Below are 18,684 nucleotides of genomic sequence, written 5' to 3' on the forward strand. Positions count from 1 at the left end.
CAAAAACAAACAAACAAACAAACAAACTAACTAACTGACCTGAGAGACAAGTTTAAAAGTGAGTAAAAACTATGGGAAATAAAGAGTACAAAGATGAGAACTGTCAGTTCTACTTAACAAGAAAGCAGACGTATTTTCACAGAAATAGTGACATTTGAACCTGACTTTAAGAAACCTTAAGTTAACCAAATAGATAAGTGAGGAGGTGGGGCCAAGGGGGTGGTGGCGGATCCTGGCTGGAAAGACTGAGTAATAGAGGAGTCAAGTAGAGAAGTAAGAGGAGCTGCAGTGTAGAATCAAAAGAGATGATATAGAAAACATTCATCAAGGCCACATTATGAAAGGTGTTGAGTTTCAAAAGAAACTGGACACAGATGAGGCTGAAAATATAAATCAAGGTCACATTACAAAATGTCTTGGGTGTCAAGAGAGTTTGGACACAGCTTAGTAAGGTTTCTTCTACAATTCTCTTCCAGCATCCATGGAATCATTCCTTTTGAGTCAAGTCCCAAGGATCTGAAACAACCGGTTAGGCAAAGAATGTACTAAGTCATTCCATGCAGAGCACAAGTGTCATGTTCATATTCCTCCCAGCAGCAAACTCCAGCCGTACATAGCAGATGAGTAAAAGACAGCTGCTGGGAGCAGGAAGGCGGGTCTCCTGGGAGGTTTCTCCTCTGCCAGTTGAGGACATACATTATATTCTCATGGTATTCCCTCTTAGTTATTTGACAGTTTCCTCTGCTCCGCTGTCTTCCTCTATCCCTGATCCCTGACTTCACGTATTCATCAAAACCCTATTCATCTTTAATGTCATCTTCAATAACAATGCCTTGAAGATGTTCCTTTGTCCTCTCAAGCAGCCAAAATCAAGTAAGATATTTGAACTGTAATTTAGGAATATGAGGAGGTAACTTCCTAGAAAAAGGAGAGGGATGTTAAGGAATGAGTACTTACAGAATAACTTTTTCTTCTCCTTATTTTCCATTTTGGGGGTTTTAGCTTCTCTTCCTAAGGGAAAAAAATCCCTTCTTACTATTTCAACTACCAATTTTATGGGGAGAATTCTAAAATCTGTCTCTTCCTCTATTCCTTGTCTATTTCTATCCATTCCATGCCGATATTTTTGCATCATCCATGGTACCTCTAACTCTCCCATAACCACCTCAAACTCTAAAACTGAATTATCTTCATTTATAATGGTCTATTAAGATATCACTTCTTGGTCAATCAGTCTTCGACAGAATAGCCTTTGACTTGGGCTACTCTTCTGCACCCACATGACTTGGCACTCCCCTACAGCTACAATGTCAACTTGCTCCCCGCCACTTCCTGATGCTTTCTAGTCACATGAGCCTTCCTGAAGCTCCTTGACACATCATGGTTCTGCTCAATCCAGTGACACCACACACTCTGTTCTGCAAGGCACCATTTTACATATCCATCTTCACATACTTACTGCTTCCATTTCTTTTTCTGTTTCAGCATATGAAAGGGAAGTCGCTCAGTCGTGTCCGACTCTTTGTGACCCCGTGGACTGTAACCCACCAAGCTCCTCCATCCATGGGATTCTCCAGGCAAGAACACTGGAGTGGGTTGCCATTTCCTTCTCCAGGGGATCTTCCTGACCCAGGGATCGAACCCAGGTCTCCCACATTGCAGGCAGACGCATTAACCTCTGAGCCACCAGGGAATTTATATTCCTGAAAAAAGTCCTCCAACTCGGCTTTTCTCTCAGGCCCCTCATCCTGACCCAGGAAGAAAATCTTAATTTAATAGGAACCTGTGCTCTTCCTCTATAACAATTACTAACTCTAATTTAAATGATGATCTTTATATTTACTTGTGATCATCTGATTAACACAATCTTTCTAAACTGACTGTGCATCATAGTTCTATTTCCTTCATCACCTTTCACATAATCAGTATTGTATATTTTCTGAATGAATGAATCTTATGTCCAATCAATCACAATTATACAAATTCTGACAGCTCATTTTTAATATTTTTCTAAATTTATTTTTTAATACTTCCACCAGCCTATACAGCCTACATCCTGATAAATTAATGCCTGATTTGCTTCCCACTCTCCTGATTTGCTTCCCTACTTTCAGCTAGTGCTTCTTCTCACTTTTCCTGCTTATTATTGTTCAAATGCCATAGTTGGAGAGAATAAAGGAAAGATTCATGAAGATGAACAAGATGGGCCTTGAAGTTTGCACAGGATTTTCATGGACTGTAATGTCTAATGGATTCAGAAGGAAGAGCAAAACCACAGAGGTGAGACTACATGAAAAGATATGCCCAAGTTTTTCACAGTTGTACTCTGATACTGTTGAAAAAAGTCCCTGCACAGACAGACATCACATGACTGGTTTAGCAAAGAAAAATTCAATAAATACAGGCAGGTACCAACCTGTACTGGACTACTAAGGGCTCTAGGAATTGACAGGAGGAAGAGACTGTCTCTCCACTGTCAGGCAGCCTGAGAGATGTGAAGAGGCCCAGCACCCTTGGAACAGTGGAAGGGTCTATCTGACTGTAAGTTTGTACTGGCTGAGACCAGATAATGAAAAATTAAGAGTATTCAAAAGCATTTATCACTTCTAGGTGGTCCACTCTCAAGTTGCAGTTTGCCTAAGGATTATAGGAGTTTATAAAATACATATCTCTAATGGGATAATTAACTATTTGTTGAATAAAATTTTACCATTAACCAATTTTTCAGTAGAGAAAAGTCAAGCGACATTGTAGGGAAAGACACAGGAATTTTAAAAAGGAGATTTTCCTTCCACTAAATCTCTTCATAGAAATTTTTTTTTAATTCCTTAAAAATATAACAACTTACCCACATATCTACAATAATGTTGTTTAACAGGTCAGTACTTATGGAAGAGTAATAGAAAAATGAATCCCCCAGAAGTGATCAAAATGTACTTAAGAAGCAAAGTGTACTATGTCACTTGAACTTTAGGAAGTTGCGGTTTCTCTAAAGGCTCATTTATAACTATTATGAATTATCAAGATCAATCTCGAAATTTTTTAACACTGTAGAGGTGACTTTACATTTCCCTTCCAGCACACGATAAAGACAATACAGGGGAGGGGGGGAAGGAAACTCAATGACACCAGGCTCAAAATGACTGCGTTTTTCAGAGTGTAAAATTTTCCTCAAGGAAAGAAATTCTAAAGCATCCCCAGAGCCTATAACACACAGATATTTAGGTCAAGTTTGTCATTTATCTACCACTTGCAGACAATGAAAGGACCACGGGGCAATTCTGCCCACAGCTGAGTGAGAGGAGGGTGAGTCAGATCTCTTGGCAGGTGACAAGATATCAAACCTGCTGGGATGATGCCATTTTCAGTAATACAATTGAAAAGGCCTTGCTGAGACATGATTGAGTGGCACTGAGAAAAACAGAAGAAAACTAAGGGAATAGGCAACTCTGCAAACTGTCTCCTGAAAGCCCGGCCACATGCCCCTCAAGTGTATATTTAAACACTGGAAGGGGCTTCCCTGGTGGCTCAGTGGTAAAGAATCTGCCTGCCAATGCAGGAGACACAGATTTGATCCCTGGCCCAGGAAGATCTCACATGTCACAGAGCAATTAAGTTCGTGTGTCACAACTAGTGACCCTGTGCTCAAGAGCCCTGGAGCTGCAACCAGTGATGAGAACTCCACACCCAGCTGAGATGGCAGCTATGGCCCCACCCGAGCCCTCTTTTCACTGGCCCTACATTCCTCTCTTCCCAGTCCACCAATCCAGCCCTTTAGCCAGAAGGGTCACAACAGAAACCACATCTCCTTTTAGGAAACACCAAATCTAGTGGTCCTGGGGTTCTTTTGCCAACATGACACCAATCATCTGAATAGTAAAGGAAAAAAGTGCCATAGGAAACAATTGAACATTTTAAAAAATTTTAATGTGAAGCTAAATAATTTGTTTTATATATATATATATATATGCCATACCACACGGCTTAGGATCTTAGTTCCCCAACCATGGATCAAACCCAGGCCCTTGGCATTGAGAGCATGGAATCCGAAACATAATTTGTTTTACCATAAACTTTTTGTCTCGATTTCAAGCCAAGGCTGCGTCATCTTTATTGCATCAAGGCGGGTAGGTGCTCGTCTCCTCAATGCAGTTGAGATGAGCTTTTAAAGGACAGAATGAATCTGGTTGGTCAGAGATACTAGACATTCTCTCCCCCCAGAAGGGGATAATGAGCCTGATGACAGGGAAGCCTGCCTCACTTCTGAATAGTTTCCTTCCTCATTTCAAGCAAATCAGAGAAGGGCACAGGTGATGAAGAAAACCAGGGGTGAGATTGCATCAGGTACAGAGCGTACATTATAACCACCCTACGTTACAGAAACTGCCTGGATATTCAAATCAACAAGCAAACTAAAAACAGCAGCTAAGGTAGAAAACTAGCATTTACAAATATTCATCTCACCATCCTGCAAAGTGATCCCTGCAAAGTGAAACCAGTGAACACTTCTCTAAATCTCCTACTATCCTGTGTTTTAGCCTGTAGTGTGTGTTACTTTATTTCTAAAAGCTTATGCTCTTTGTCCTTGTAGCACTGAAGAATCAATATAGGAAAAGCAATCAACCTCAATGTTCAAGCCAGAAATAACACCAATATAAGGCAGTGAAAAATCTCTAATGAGAAGATGATGTTAGATTATAAACTTTAAATAAGAGAATGTGGTTAACTGTTGTTTGTATATTAAAAGAATGTACAGTTAAGATTATAAAATTGTATGATTTTGACTAACAAAAAAATCAGGTATATTTATTAGTACCAACTTTTTATTTAAGGAAATTTTCAAACACATAGAAGTTGAAAGATTAGTACAATGAACATTCATAACCTCTACCTCAATTTGACATTTGTTAACACTGAAACTTTTTTGTTTTACCTAACTATGCATGTGTGCATTTACATATATATCTATAATGTATAAATATACTTATATATAAAGTATATATAGAGAGGTAAATTTGAGACATTTTCAGATTTCGTGACACTTCACTCCAAAATATCTCAGTCTACAGCTCTTAAGAATAAAGACATTCTTGTATAATGAAGAAGCACCTGATGAAAACAGTACATGTCATTAAGATTCAACTGCTGAAAGAATACATTTTAAGCCCTTGCACTTTAAGATTTTCAATGAGCTGGAACTCCAAACCCAACCTTCTCAGCTTTATCAGCCATTAGTCTCCCTCACATACACTATTTTCCCATCAAAGAATCTGGGCAACTCATTCTATCAGCTATCAAGTCCTGTTCTTTCTGTTTACATACAAACTCCTCTTTCTTCAAAATTCATGGCCATTTGAAATCTCGTGCAAGAAGCATTCCTTGGTTCCTTCATAGCCCTTCTAGAGAACAAAGTAACTTCTCCTTTGTGGTATTGTTTTCTAAACATTCTTAGTGCTACCTAAAATAAAGTCAATTTCTTATATATCTGTATATCATCTATAGCAATTCTAGTAGTTTGCAGGAGATTCTCCACAAATAATTGTTAGATACATAAGTTTTTAAAAATCTCAATTTTATGCACCACGAGAAAGTTAACCTATGAAAAGAGTTAAGTGTTTTACCCTATGCAAATTCCTTTCATCTTGATAATCCAACAACTTAAGACCAAATCATGTGCTTAGTTTATTGAAATAAATTCAGCACACACAGGACAATCTTTTAAAACTGTAAAACATACTTACCTTATCATTATTGTAATAAGAAATGCTAAGGCCATCAAATTTCACCCATCTCTTCTGAAACATGCGTTTTCTGTAAAACACATGAAATTGTCATTTCACATTTTTAAGAACCATGAACTTGGATTTTAAATGCATTTGTACCATAACTGTGTTTCAGTACATTCCCATTTGCTGCTGTTAAAACAGTGAAGAAAACAATAGGCTGTGATGATGCAGTTTAGGCAATGGTACAAAGGAAAGAAAATACATACAATGACACTTTCTAATCAGTTGACCTAGGTGTTTTTAAAAAGGATACTTCTAACAGGGTCATCATTTTTAAACTGTAACTTACAGTGTCATCCCCACACCTGTAAAGTGTGGACAAAAACACGATCATCACATCATATCCTTTAAAGGGATAATCCCTTAATGAAAGCATTAATAATAAGAATTTTTATCTTTCATTAAGATTATAACATTTTATCTTAGCTTTTAAATCTCTGCTTTGGAGCATTAATAATGTTTTGCTAAAATAACAAAGCTTTGTCAATTGGATTTACATAAATATATTTAATTCTGATCAAATAAGCTGAAAAGGCCCTGTCTAAATATAGAGAATCATTTGCAATCATCCAAAATTCTCTGAAACATTAACATTTTGAGAAAAAGAACCATATGAAAGGCAAATGCAGTTTGAAATGGTTGTTGACTCGAGAAGCAAAGCAAAATTATGTCATATGTTCTCTATTTAGGCATAAAGGAGGAAAAAAATCATCCTGACTATATAAGGGAAAACTGAAGACCCACTTCTACTTGGGCTTGTTTTTATTTTTCAGTCCCTTTCACCAAAGTCAGACAGCCCTAAAGATTTTGACTGTCTATTCTCTACATGACTCAGCATGAACTGACACAATCGAGACACCTTTGGCCTTTATCACAGATAATATACAAAAACTAACTTCCTATTTTAAAAGTCATCTCTAAACTAAGTGGATAACCAGGTCTACCTTTTCCTTTTGCAGTTTTCTAACACATTTAAGTTAAGGAAATTGTATAACTTTCTGTGGTTTTCAGAAGATTTAAAGATAGAAAAAGCACTTCAGAAAGTGTGGAGAACTTGTCTTCCGGGCTACTTCCTGAGCCCACACACTTGTTACACTAAAGAAATACAGCAAGCCGCCCACGTTGATCGTTAGCCAAATTATTCTCCTTAGATATAATTAGAGCAAATTGATCTGAGAGAAGTTTCAAAATCCATTGGTGTGGACAACATTGTCACATATAAGCGTTCAGTTAATCATGAAGTAGTAAGACTATGATAAGAGCTAAAAAGGTTAATCATGAAGTACTAAGACTATGACAAAAGCTTAAAATTATATAACCACAACCAACTACCTTGTTCTTTCCGGCTTATTCCCTCAACCTTCTGCTTCTTTTTAACTTCTCTTGGTGTGCCACGTGTTCTCTTAACCTTGCAACATTCAACAGTGTTGGTTTTTACTTTCTTCACAGAACCCAAGAGTTCTTCAAATAGCCAGCATTAAGAGTTACAAGGTAAAAAATACTAAGCAAATACACAATAATTATACATTGAATAAAATCACTAGGCTCATTTCATGTTGATCTGTCACACTTAAAGGCAGGTAACTAGACACCCTCCCTCCCACACAATCTCAACACTAATTCAAGAAATCAAGATTTTGTGTCAGGCATCTGCCCACCTTACATACCGAACAGTAGGAAACTAGAGAAGGCAATGGCAGCCCACTCCAGTACGCTTGCCTGGAAAATCCCATGGACGGAGCAGCCTGGTGGGCTGCAGTCTATGGGGTCGCTAAGAGTCGGACACGACTGAGTGACTTCACTTTCACTTTTCACTTTCATGCATTGGAGAAGGAAATGGCAACCCACTCCAGTGTTCTTGCCTGGAGAATCCCAGGGATGGGGGAGCCTGGTGGGCTGCCGTCTATGGGGTTACACAGAGTCGGACACGACTGAAGAGACTTAGCAGCAGCAGAGTTCAGTAGTGCATATAATCTCCCATTTTAGAATAAAAATAATCAACATCTGTAGGAGATAAAGGCCTTAGGACCTTCCATTACCGCTCTAATTCCTTGGCTAACTACTCCTTATCTTTCAGAGTTCCACTTAACCACCCACACAGACATTCCTCCCCTGACAAACCAATCCAAAGCAAATCACAAAGTTATTCTCTGAAAGCACCCTCTCTTTTTCCTCATAGCACTTAACACAGTCTGTAGTTATGTTTGTTGAGTTGCTTAATGTCTGACTCCCACACCAGTCCTTACGCTTTACAAGGACAAAGTCCAAGGATATTTCATTCTCTACTATATGATCAGCAGCTAACACAGAGACAATATGGCACTAAAAAAGAATCTGTTGACTAAAAGAGCGACATGATTAAGCAAATGTCCCCTTAGCAAAACAGCAAGATGACAAGTAAAACCTCAACTGACCAGCACTCAAATAATCTGTATTTTAAAAGAAAGGCTGGCAGAAGGCGGGAAAACTTCTGAAACCTCAGAGTTAGATTCAGAGTTTCAAAACCTGCCAAAGCACGGACTAAAAAGAAGTTTAGAACCTACTTTAACCTGTCTTACTTAAGACTGTTCAGTTGCAGTCACTTGGACTTAAAGTTTTCTTAGAATTCCATTAGCATCTGGATAGACAGTTTGAGGTCTGAGGCATCATCCAGGAAAATGAGTAGGGGAAGAGGGAGGGCAGACAGCTCAGTGATCAGTCAGAGATGCTACCACATGCCTAGCTACATTTGTTCTCTTAGGCACTGACTACAAAGAGCACACTTAATACTTGGCTTTCTGAAGAAAGTCAACCAAAACCTCTGCCTCTGAGAGACTCAACTCCTAAGATACTCCAACCATTTTGATTTTCTCAACTGCCAGGTGACTATTGCATGTGTTCAGCCATTTTAACCCTGTATTTTTTTTACCTTTTTATTTTGTATTGGGGTATTGCTGATTAACAATGTCATGGTAGTTTCAGGTGAACAACAAAAGGACTCAGCCATACATATACATACAGCCGTTCTCCCCCAAGCTCCCCTCCCATCCAGGCTGCCACATAACATTTAGCAGAGTCCCATGTGCTATACAGTAGGTCCTTGTTGGTTATTCCCTTTCAAATACAGCAGTGCATACATGTCCATTTCAAACTCCCTAACTATGCCTTCCTCCCACTAGCCATAAGTTCACAAAACATGTATTTTTAATTTACATAAATGGCATGGTGCTATAGATCTCACTGTTTCTCACTTTTTTTCACTTAGCACTATGTTTTTAAGATGCTGTGAGATGTGTATCTGAAGGATTAGATATGTCTCTAATCCTTTGCTTCTAATTGCTGCTGTACTGCACAGTATGAAGGTTAAATCTGTCTAATAAGCTATGGAAGATGAGGTAAATAAGACAAATCCCAGCCCACAATGAAATGGAATGAGAGTGTGGCAGCTGAAAAACCAACTGCTCTGTAGATGAAGACAGCCACTTTGCAATCCTACCATTAAAATATTACTTCTGCTATCTTTCATTCATCCAGCCAGGCATCCAATCTGTGGGTACCTATTCTGTGGACACTGTCTTCCAACCATACTGTCTCCTCTCTCTAGATTCTTTTTTGTCTTGTGGGCTTCCCATATGCCAAGAAAATGCTGCCTGCTCCTCACACGGCTGGCTTGCCCTTGAGATCTCAGTTCAAAAGTCATTTCCCTAAGTGGTCACCGTTAAGTAACACAAATCCTTCAGGTTCCTTTGGCCTCTTGCTCCATTTCTTAATGACACTTAGGATAATTTTCAATTATACATTTATTTTGTGTCCTCCATTTCCCATACTATTCAATAGATACTGAGATTTTTGAGCACAGAAACCATGTCTTTTTAATCAATGTAAAACCAATGACTACCAGTTTCTAGCATATAAAATATGCTCAATATCTAGTGCATAGAATAACAAATAAATGTATTTCTCATTGTAAGATGCTTCCTCAAATTCTCATTTTATGGATACAGAAAATAAATTACTAACTCAACCACTTTACCCTTAATTTCTTTTGTTCTTTTCAAATACTAAAGATCAGATTTTTCTGACAAAAACTTTTTAATTCATCAATATTTCCATGTAATTTTAAAATACATTTCACAGTTACATCTTCTTAAAATATATTCTTTAAGATATGTGCATTTTGTATCTTCCTATTTAAAGATGCAAATTAACAAATATGTTTCTAAAATTACACATATAATCTATTTTATTCATTAAATGTGTCAACATTAAATTAGCTATTTTCTGCATGTGAACTTTAATACTAAGTTCTATCAATTGGTTAAAGATAAGAACTTGTACTTAGATACTATCTCACAATATAAGTCCCCTTTCTGCCAAATGGACACTTGGATTTGAACTGGCAAACTCTAAAATTTAATCAAAATTTCAACTGCATAAAAGGGAGAGCTTAAGATGCACTGTTTATAAATGTCAATACAATTTTAAATTTAAAAAGAAAGTTATGAATAGTTGATTTTTAAGAATTATCTTTTCTGTGTAAGAATTAAATATTTTTCTCATATATTTATAAACGTCTACTCAATATCCAGCAACTAATTCCAATGTAAGTATGTAAAATTAATCTATTACAGACAATTAGAGGTTGCTAAAGTACTTTAAAAGCTTTCTCTAACATAACTTATACCTTTCCCTTAAATTTCAATTAACAATTTATTTAGTAAATGTTGAAAACACACAAGATATAAAAACAATGTCATTCCAGTCTGTGTTCCTACTATCACATGACATAAATTAGATCTGAAATACTGATAAATTATTATACACCGATTTTAAAACCTCAGTCAATAAAGAACTTATTTGGCACAATAATCTTGATAATAAAAATAACAAACACTTATATAGTGCTTTGTTCTAGACACTGTAGCAAGCTATACATAAATATTAATTCATTTACTCCTCCAAACAACCATAGGAGGCAAAAATATTCCCATTTTACAGATGAAGGCACTGAAGGACTGGCAGGTTAAATAATTTACCCAAGTCACACAATTAATAAAGATCATTTCTATGAAGAAAATTCAGGCAGTCTGGTCCCTAAGTCTGTGCTCTTAACAACTACTCAGAACAGATGCTGGCACATTTTCACAGCTAAGTATCTTGCCTATTCCTTCAGGTCGCGGTAACATTTGACCTCCGCCCATTTGATATGTGAGTTCAATTCTGCAAAGTACTTCAGAATTCCTTCAGGAAAAAAGGTTAAAGCAGACAATAAAAATATTAGCCTAGGTTTTATACTATTTTGTTGTTAGGATCCTAAAGGGAAACATTGCTTTGAGAAGTTTTTTTTACAATAATTTATAAGGCAGATGCAGTGTTACTGATTTCTATAAGCTCTTCCCTTGAGTTCTGGTAGGGCAGTTTCAACTGCTATCTTAAATACAGTCTCGCCACCTGGTGTTGGTTTTTATTGTCTCAAAAACTGTGTATTTTAAAAGCTCTTTTAAACAACTGTGTATATACAAACAATTAAATCTCTATGAAGTACTTACATGAAGGCACTCCTATTTAATTTCGATCTGAAGTGCCAGCAAGGTTTTTATTTTTTTAATATATCTTTTAACTCTTTAAAAATTCGATCAGTATGCTAACCAATGACATTAAAGTGGTAGAGGCTACCAAATTGTCATCTTTAAATATCACACAACTGAAAAGTAACTAAGTCAAAATTTATGACTTTTATTAATCATCACAAACATACTTCTCAATTATTTCAAAAATATCTAAGAAAAAGGTATCATAAATATGCTATTTCAGATTCACCTGCCTTATTTACATAGTGCTGAAGAAGTCTATGCATATTTTATCTTATTTTCTGCTCTAACCCTAATTGAGTCTAGCTAGACTCAATATTTTTGGTACAATTTCCAAAAATCCAGATTTTTATTTAACAGCTCTTTTTTCTTTCAGCTAATCATTTAATCACATAGCTCTTAAGTACGAAGCTTTTAAATCCTGCAGTATTAGTATAAAGTATTTTAGATACACATTCAAGGAATTATAATATTTCTATAAAATATCAGCACTTTTCTATTCTAAAGTGTATTTCTAGAGTGCATTTCTTCACTTTTAACCAAACCAAAATGATTGTTTCCAAGATAATATGAACCAAAATGAGCTGAGGCCAAAAAAAAAAACAAACAAAAATTTTCTGAAATCCCAGCTTCCATCTCTGCTTTAAATGAGGAAAAAACAAATTTTAACATAAAATCTCAAGTGCCAAAGGAGCTTTAGAAGTTAACGATAAAGGACAAATTTCAATGTGTGACTCACAATTTTGCTAATATTTACAAAGAGTTTTGTTCTTACATGACATGGTATATGTAAAACTATGTTAAAAGACTCAGACCTCTCTATTTTATGGAGTCATACCGTGTAAAAATAAATAAATAAAACAACTCAACAGCTTCTAGCTAAGATGACCACTTAAAAGTTTGCATTTATCTCTGCTGCTGCTGCTGCTAAGTCGCTTCAGTCGTGTCCGACTCTGTGCAACCCCATAGATGGCAGCCCACCAGGCTCCCCCATCCCTGGGATTTTCCAGGCAAGAGTACTGGAGTGCATTCCCATTGCCTTCTCCGGCATTTATCTCTACTTCTCCTAAAATCTCAAAGGATGAAAAAAACAAATAAAAATAAATACCTACAAACTAACTTGAACAAAAATGTAAAGAACAGTATCAGGAAATCAAGAAAGCACAAGAAGGGATAGAACCAACTCAGGAGGTTTCAAGTCAGGAGAGCTGACTGCTAAGCCTGCAACAGATCAAATTGAAGGCAAAACAAGTTTACTCACAGAATTTCAGAGTCTCAGGAGATACATGCACAAGTGACTCTGGAAGTGACTATAAAGGAAGGACAAGTGGCTGAGAATCAGAAGATTTGTGGAAATGCAATTGACCTTACATTTTTATGTGTGGGATACAGAGATTCTGAGAAACTGAGTCACATAGGAAAGGAGCAATAGCCTGAAAATTCTAATTTCTGATTCCATTCATTCACTTCACTAGCTAGACTGACAGAAAGAAAATAGTTACGTTATTTTAATAAGCATTAAAACTAAAAGTTTTCTCCTCAAACTACAGATAAAATTGGGAAACTTTTTAGTTGCTTGGCACATTCTTCACAAGTGATGTGTGGTTTGAGAAATGGCCAACTAGTTTCCAGTATAAAAAAATACTTTTTGTCAGAGATTTAAGATTCAACTTCAAGTTCAAAAGGTGTAGGCTTCCCTGATAATTCAGTTGTAAACAATCTGCCTGCAATGCAGGAGACCCCAGTTCGATTCAGGAAGATCCACTGGAGAAGGGATAGGCTACCCACTCCAGTATTCTTGGGCTTTCCTTGTGGCTCAGCTGGTTACAGAACCCACCAGCAATGAGGGAGACTGTGTTCGATCCCTGGGTTGGGAAGATCCCCTGGAGAAGGGAAAAACTACCCACTCCAGTATTCTGGCCTAGAGAATTCCATGGACTATATATAGTCCATGGGGTCACAAAGAGTTGAACACGACTGAATGACTTTCACTTTGGTCAGAGACTTGTCAATTTTCCATTACATCTGCTTTTCATTGAAAGGCTGCTTACAGGACAGCATTGTGGGGAGGCTGGAGGTCCTCACCCACTACGGAGCAGGTAGAGTTACTCCACAGAAACAGGTCCTCACCTACTACAGAGCAGGTAGAGAGTTACTCCACAGAAGCAGCGTTGGAGACTCTGGGCACTGTCTGGGAAGTCAGCACTGACAAAGGAACCCACAGTATAAGCTCCAGTATCCTTCAAGTCCTGGGTTACTGGCTTCTAAGTGATCCCTCAACCACTGCTTGGGATTTGCCCCCTTTTTTGATATTTGATCTCTGGCTTTTTCACTTTCCCTAGTTCTGTGTTCAACCTGGACATGTAATTCTCTGCCTGATTTTCCCTCCTGATCCTAGAGCCTAATTTGTTTCTTCCATAAATAACTTCAACTAATCCCTCTATTTATCTCATAGACTTCAGCACATACGGATATCACCTATATCAGTGCCTTTTCACTCCCTCTAGTCTGAAAAGTACTTAGCTAGAAATGCCAGTTAAAATGGTTTTAACTGGCATTTTCCAAAGGTCATTGAGCTGGGATTCCTCCTCCTGAGATGATCTTTGAAGAAATGTTTTCTCAGCCCCTCTGTAACCTCATGATTCTGTACTCTGTGGACCTTTCTGTACCAACTGTTATACTTTGTCTTCTGAGTTTATCTTTCTTTGTATTTTTTTCTGCCTTAAGAGGAAGACACAGAAAAGACAAGGAACACATTTTGCTCATTGTATTCTTCCATAGTTTAAGTGTATTATATTCACACGTTGCTGGATTAGCCTTAAATGTTCAGCTCCTGCTGCCCCAGACTCAGATTTCTACACAATGCTTCTCTATAGTTAAAAAATGAATAATTTTTTAAAGAAGAATTAAGCCTGGTGTGCTGCAGATCATGGAGTCGCAAAGAGTCAGACACGACTTAGTGACTGAACACCAACAACAAGAAAAAAAGTTCTTAAACATCTTGGGAAATAAAATGTAAATTCCTTAAGATACATTGCATTTTTTTATAAATATGCTTGGTGCATTATACTAAATACTGAACACACAAACATTCTTAGGAAACAGCAGGTTAAGAAGTCAAATGGGTTTTCTAATTGCAGATAATCTTGGATATTTCAATTGTGCTTCTCCCAGAAGCACATTCAACCATGTTTCTCTTTTCTTTATAGCAATTCACAGGATTCTTCCTCTGAGTCCTATATTTAGGAAATTTTGTAATAAATTCTATCCAGTCTTCCATATTTGCATCTACTCAGACCTACTGAAAAGCTTGAGCTTATGAGTTACAAATAGGAAAGAGGAAGGAAAGAGACTTGGTATTTCATCCTCAAAACCAGTAGTTTTTTTGTTGTTTTTTTTTAACACAAAAGACTATTTTTTCATTTGCTTGACCTGTTTGAAACACTAATAACAGGCCCAAGTTCAACATTTTACTGTTTTTCTTCATTTATTTTCTAAAACCAATAATATAAATCTATATTATAATTAGTTCACTCAAATACTTAAATAAATTTCATACTTTAAGCTCAGCTGGAAGTGTTTCCATATTTCTCTAGTTGCATGGTATTATACAATTATTTTCTTACTAAATATTGGGCAGTTTTCACATACGGTGTATTGATTCAGAACTAGCATTTCCATTTCAAAGCAAACAGACAATCATGTGAAATAAACCCAGATTATGAATTTGATTACTTTGTTTAATGTCACTCATGACTGAGGACAGTTTCAAACATTACCTGGAGAAGGATAACTGAGTATGGCTATTATTTGCTTTAAACTGTGTTCTGGACTGGCAACTCGTTTCATACATGATATTTTACATGTTTCAATGCCATTCTCCCAAATCTTCCCACCCTCAGTCCAGGTTCGATGCACGATACTGGATGCTTGGGGCTGGTGCACTGGGATGACCCAGAGGGATGGAATGGGGAGGGAGGAGGGAGGAGGGTTCAGGATGGGGAACACATGTATACCTGTGGCAGATTCATTTGGATATTTGGCAAAACTAATACAATTATGTAAAGTTTAAAAATAAAATAAAATAAAAAATAAACTGTGTTCTGACAACACTTGTACTTGTCTTGAGAGATTAAACAGAATTTCAATGAGCACACTGAGAGTCCATTGCTCTGCTGATGTACACCAGCATTATCAATAGAATAGGTAGATTTCCAATCATTACAGTGTTTGGAGTTTAGTTTTATTACATTACTATAAATTAAAAAAAAATTGATGTTTTAGGAAAACTGAAAAGAAATGATGTCTAACACTAGGTGTTTTCCAACAACAAACACTGAGTTATCTACCACTGCCAGGCAACCTTCCAGCTGCTGAGGATACTGCAGTAAACAAAACCCAACAGAGATGAGTGTCCCCATGGAGCATTTATGCATTAAATAAATGCTAGTGTATGAGCAATGAGAAAAACAAAGCAGTTAAGGGAGTGATGGGGTGGTGGGAGAGGGGGAAGTGATAATATTAACTTTAGTGTCAGGGCCTCAATGCAAAGGAGACTTTAGAGCAAGACCTTGAGGAAGGTAAGGTATAAGCCATGTTGTTCTCTGGCTATAAGCACACAAGAAGTGCAAAGGCCCTCAAAGAGGGATTCTGCTTCTGATTAGGCTCTAGACTTGATAGAATAATAAAGCAGCTTTCCCCTTCTGTAATCTAGGTTATAATTTTCAACATGGGACCCAAGGGAGATGGAGGAAGCTGGTATGAGCTTTCAGCCACACCACTGAATCAGTTTTATGCTCTTATGTCCCACAAGCCAAACATGGCCCATTAGATGTGTTTATAAATAAATTTTCATTGAAACACAGCCTCATTCATCAGTTTACACCTTCTCTGCAGCTGCTTTCATGCTCCAATAGCTGAGTTACTGAGCTCCAACAGACATCATATGGCTATAAAGATTAAAGTATGTATTATCTGAGCTTTTATAGATAAAAGTTGCTAATACTTTCTCTACAGAATTTAGAACACCATCAAAATCACTGCCACCTGCACCAAAGAGATGTGTGGACATGAGATAAAGCTCAGCAACCTCTGCATAAGCAATGGATAGGCATCATTTTGTCTAAGTAATGAGCATCAAACGCTCTCACCACAGCCTGCTGCTGCTGCTGCTGCTAAGTTGCTTCAGTCGTGTCCAACTCTGTGCAACCCCACAGACGGCAGCCCACCAGGCTCCTCTGTCCCTGGGATTCTCCAGGCAAGAACACTGGAGTGGGTTGCCATTTCCTTCTCCAATGCATGAAAGGGAAAAGGGAAAGTGGCATGACTCTTAGTGACCCCATGGACTGCAGCCTACCAGACTCCTCCATCCATGGGATTTTCCAGGCAAGAGTACTAGAGTTGGGTGCCAGTGCCTTCTCCCTCACCACAGCCTACAGAGTCTAATTAGAAAAAAGAAAAATGGAAGTTCTACTTGTGGTCTAATAAACACAGGCTTCTTGGCCAATTACACATAATTCTCTTAAGTTTTAGTAATATAATCATAGAGAAGAGCTTTCAAATTTCTTGGTGATATAACAAGCTCCTTTGTTTACTTTCCTAGCTGCATCCTGGTCTACTGGGAAAAGACTCTAAAGTCAGAAAACTCAATTATTTTGCCTAAAATGGAAAAATAAAAATCTCAAAAAATTACATCCTCTAACCTTAGGCTGGTTCAGAATAGAAAGGATGAAAGTCAGAGTTCTGATAACATTCTAACTGTCCCAGAGGTGACCAGTTAATGGTGAAGCTTTCTCAGGTGCCTGGAGCATAAACATACTAACCCTGTCAAGAGCAAGGTGCCATCAGAGATCACACAGGAAATCACAGCTGCTGGGGGCTCTGTAAGAGTTTGCTAAATCTTCCAGTGATGCTTAGAGAGGGCTGGGATGTCCCTAATCATTTAATTTCTACAGAAATGAGAGATCTGAGACTATTCCAGCTCACTGCTTCATTCTGCCAGTGTGTATATTTGAGTAATGACTCATACCTTTGCAATCTGACTATGCATTTACCAATAATATTGATGATTGATGAAAACAGACACATTTGACTATTTTGTCACCCTAATGGAACCAGAAAGGTGACAAAAATACCTGATACTAAGAAGTACTCTGCTTCAGTTTAGTCTATATCTGATTTGCTGAAATATTAACTATATCACTACTAACCACAAAAGTGCTCAGCATTTTTTTTTTCTTTCTTAAGAAATACTATTTCTTCTCCCATTAGTCAACTAATTCTTCTTCTGGAAATTTTTTTGCTAATAAAATTTATTTTAGGTGAAAACAATGCTTTCTAGAAATGATGCATCCTTTCAAGGGAAGAGTAGAGATAACCAGCACAACATAAGGATGCATACCACATCAACTTAAACAGGAGAGACTTCAGTTCAGTTCAGTTGCTCAGTAATGTACAACTTTTGGTGACCCAATGAACTGCAGCACACCAGGCCTCCCTGTACATCACCAACTCCCAGAGTTTGCCCAAACCCATGTCTACTGAGTGGGTGATGCCATCCAACCATCTCATCCTCTGTCATCCCCTTCTCCTCCTGCCCTCAATCTTTCCCAGCATCAGGGTCTTTTCCAATGACTCAGCTCTTCGCATGAGGTGGCCAAAGTACTGGAGTTTCACCTTCAACATCAGTCCTTCCAATGAATACCCAGGACTAATCTCCTTTAGGATGGACTGGTTGGATCTCCTTGCAGTCCAAGGGACTCTCAAGAGTCTTCTCTAACACCACAGTTCAAAAGCATCAATTCTTCGGCACTCAACTCTCTTTATAGTCCAACTCTCACATCCATACATGTTCACTGGAAAAACCATAGCTTTGAGTAGATGGACCTTTGTTGGCAAAGTAATGTCTTTGCTTTTTAATATGCTTTCTAGGTTGGTCATAACCTTCCTTCCAAGGAGTAAGTGTCTTTTAATTTCATGGCTGCAATCACCATCTGCAGTGATTGTGGAGCCCCAAAAAATAGTCAGCCACTATTTCCCCATCTATTTGCCATGAAGTGGTGGGACAGGATGCCATGATCTTAGTTTTCTGAATGTTGAGCTATAAGCCAACTTTTTCACTCTCCTCTTTCACTTTCATCAAGAGGCTCTTTAGTTCCTCTTCACTTTCTGCCATAAGGATGGTGTCATCTGCATATCTGAGGTTATTGATATTTCTCCCAGCAATCTTGATTCTAGCTTGTGCTTCTTCCAGCCCAGCATTTCTCATGATGTATTCTGCATAGAAGTTGAATAAGTAGGGTGACTATATACAGCCTTGACGTACTCCT

General features: G+C 37.7%; 1 protein-coding gene across 20 annotated transcripts in view; it reads right to left on the reverse strand.

Moving 5' to 3' along the window:
* ARAP2 (ArfGAP with RhoGAP domain, ankyrin repeat and PH domain 2) overlaps positions 1-18,684 on the reverse strand; it is a 573,065-nt gene that overhangs the window by 142,308 nt on the left and 412,073 nt on the right. For 17 of the 20 annotated variants that reach the window (XM_055588221.1, XM_055588229.1, XM_055588224.1 and 14 more), the window contains 2 exons: positions 5,742-5,811; positions 958-1,011 (listed from right to left, as the gene is read on the reverse strand). In XM_055588221.1, coding sequence (XP_055444196.1) covers positions 958-1,011; positions 5,742-5,811 — 124 coding nt within the window. Of the gene's footprint in view, positions 1-957; positions 1,012-1,459; positions 1,588-5,741; positions 5,812-18,684 lie in introns of those variants that run through there. The other 3 variants (XM_055588233.1, XM_055588231.1, XM_055588242.1) reach the window with 2 other exon arrangements.

Source organism: Bubalus kerabau, chromosome 7 (assembly GCF_029407905.1).
Source record: "Bubalus kerabau isolate K-KA32 ecotype Philippines breed swamp buffalo chromosome 7, PCC_UOA_SB_1v2, whole genome shotgun sequence".
NCBI lineage: Eukaryota > Metazoa > Chordata > Mammalia > Artiodactyla > Bovidae > Bubalus > Bubalus kerabau.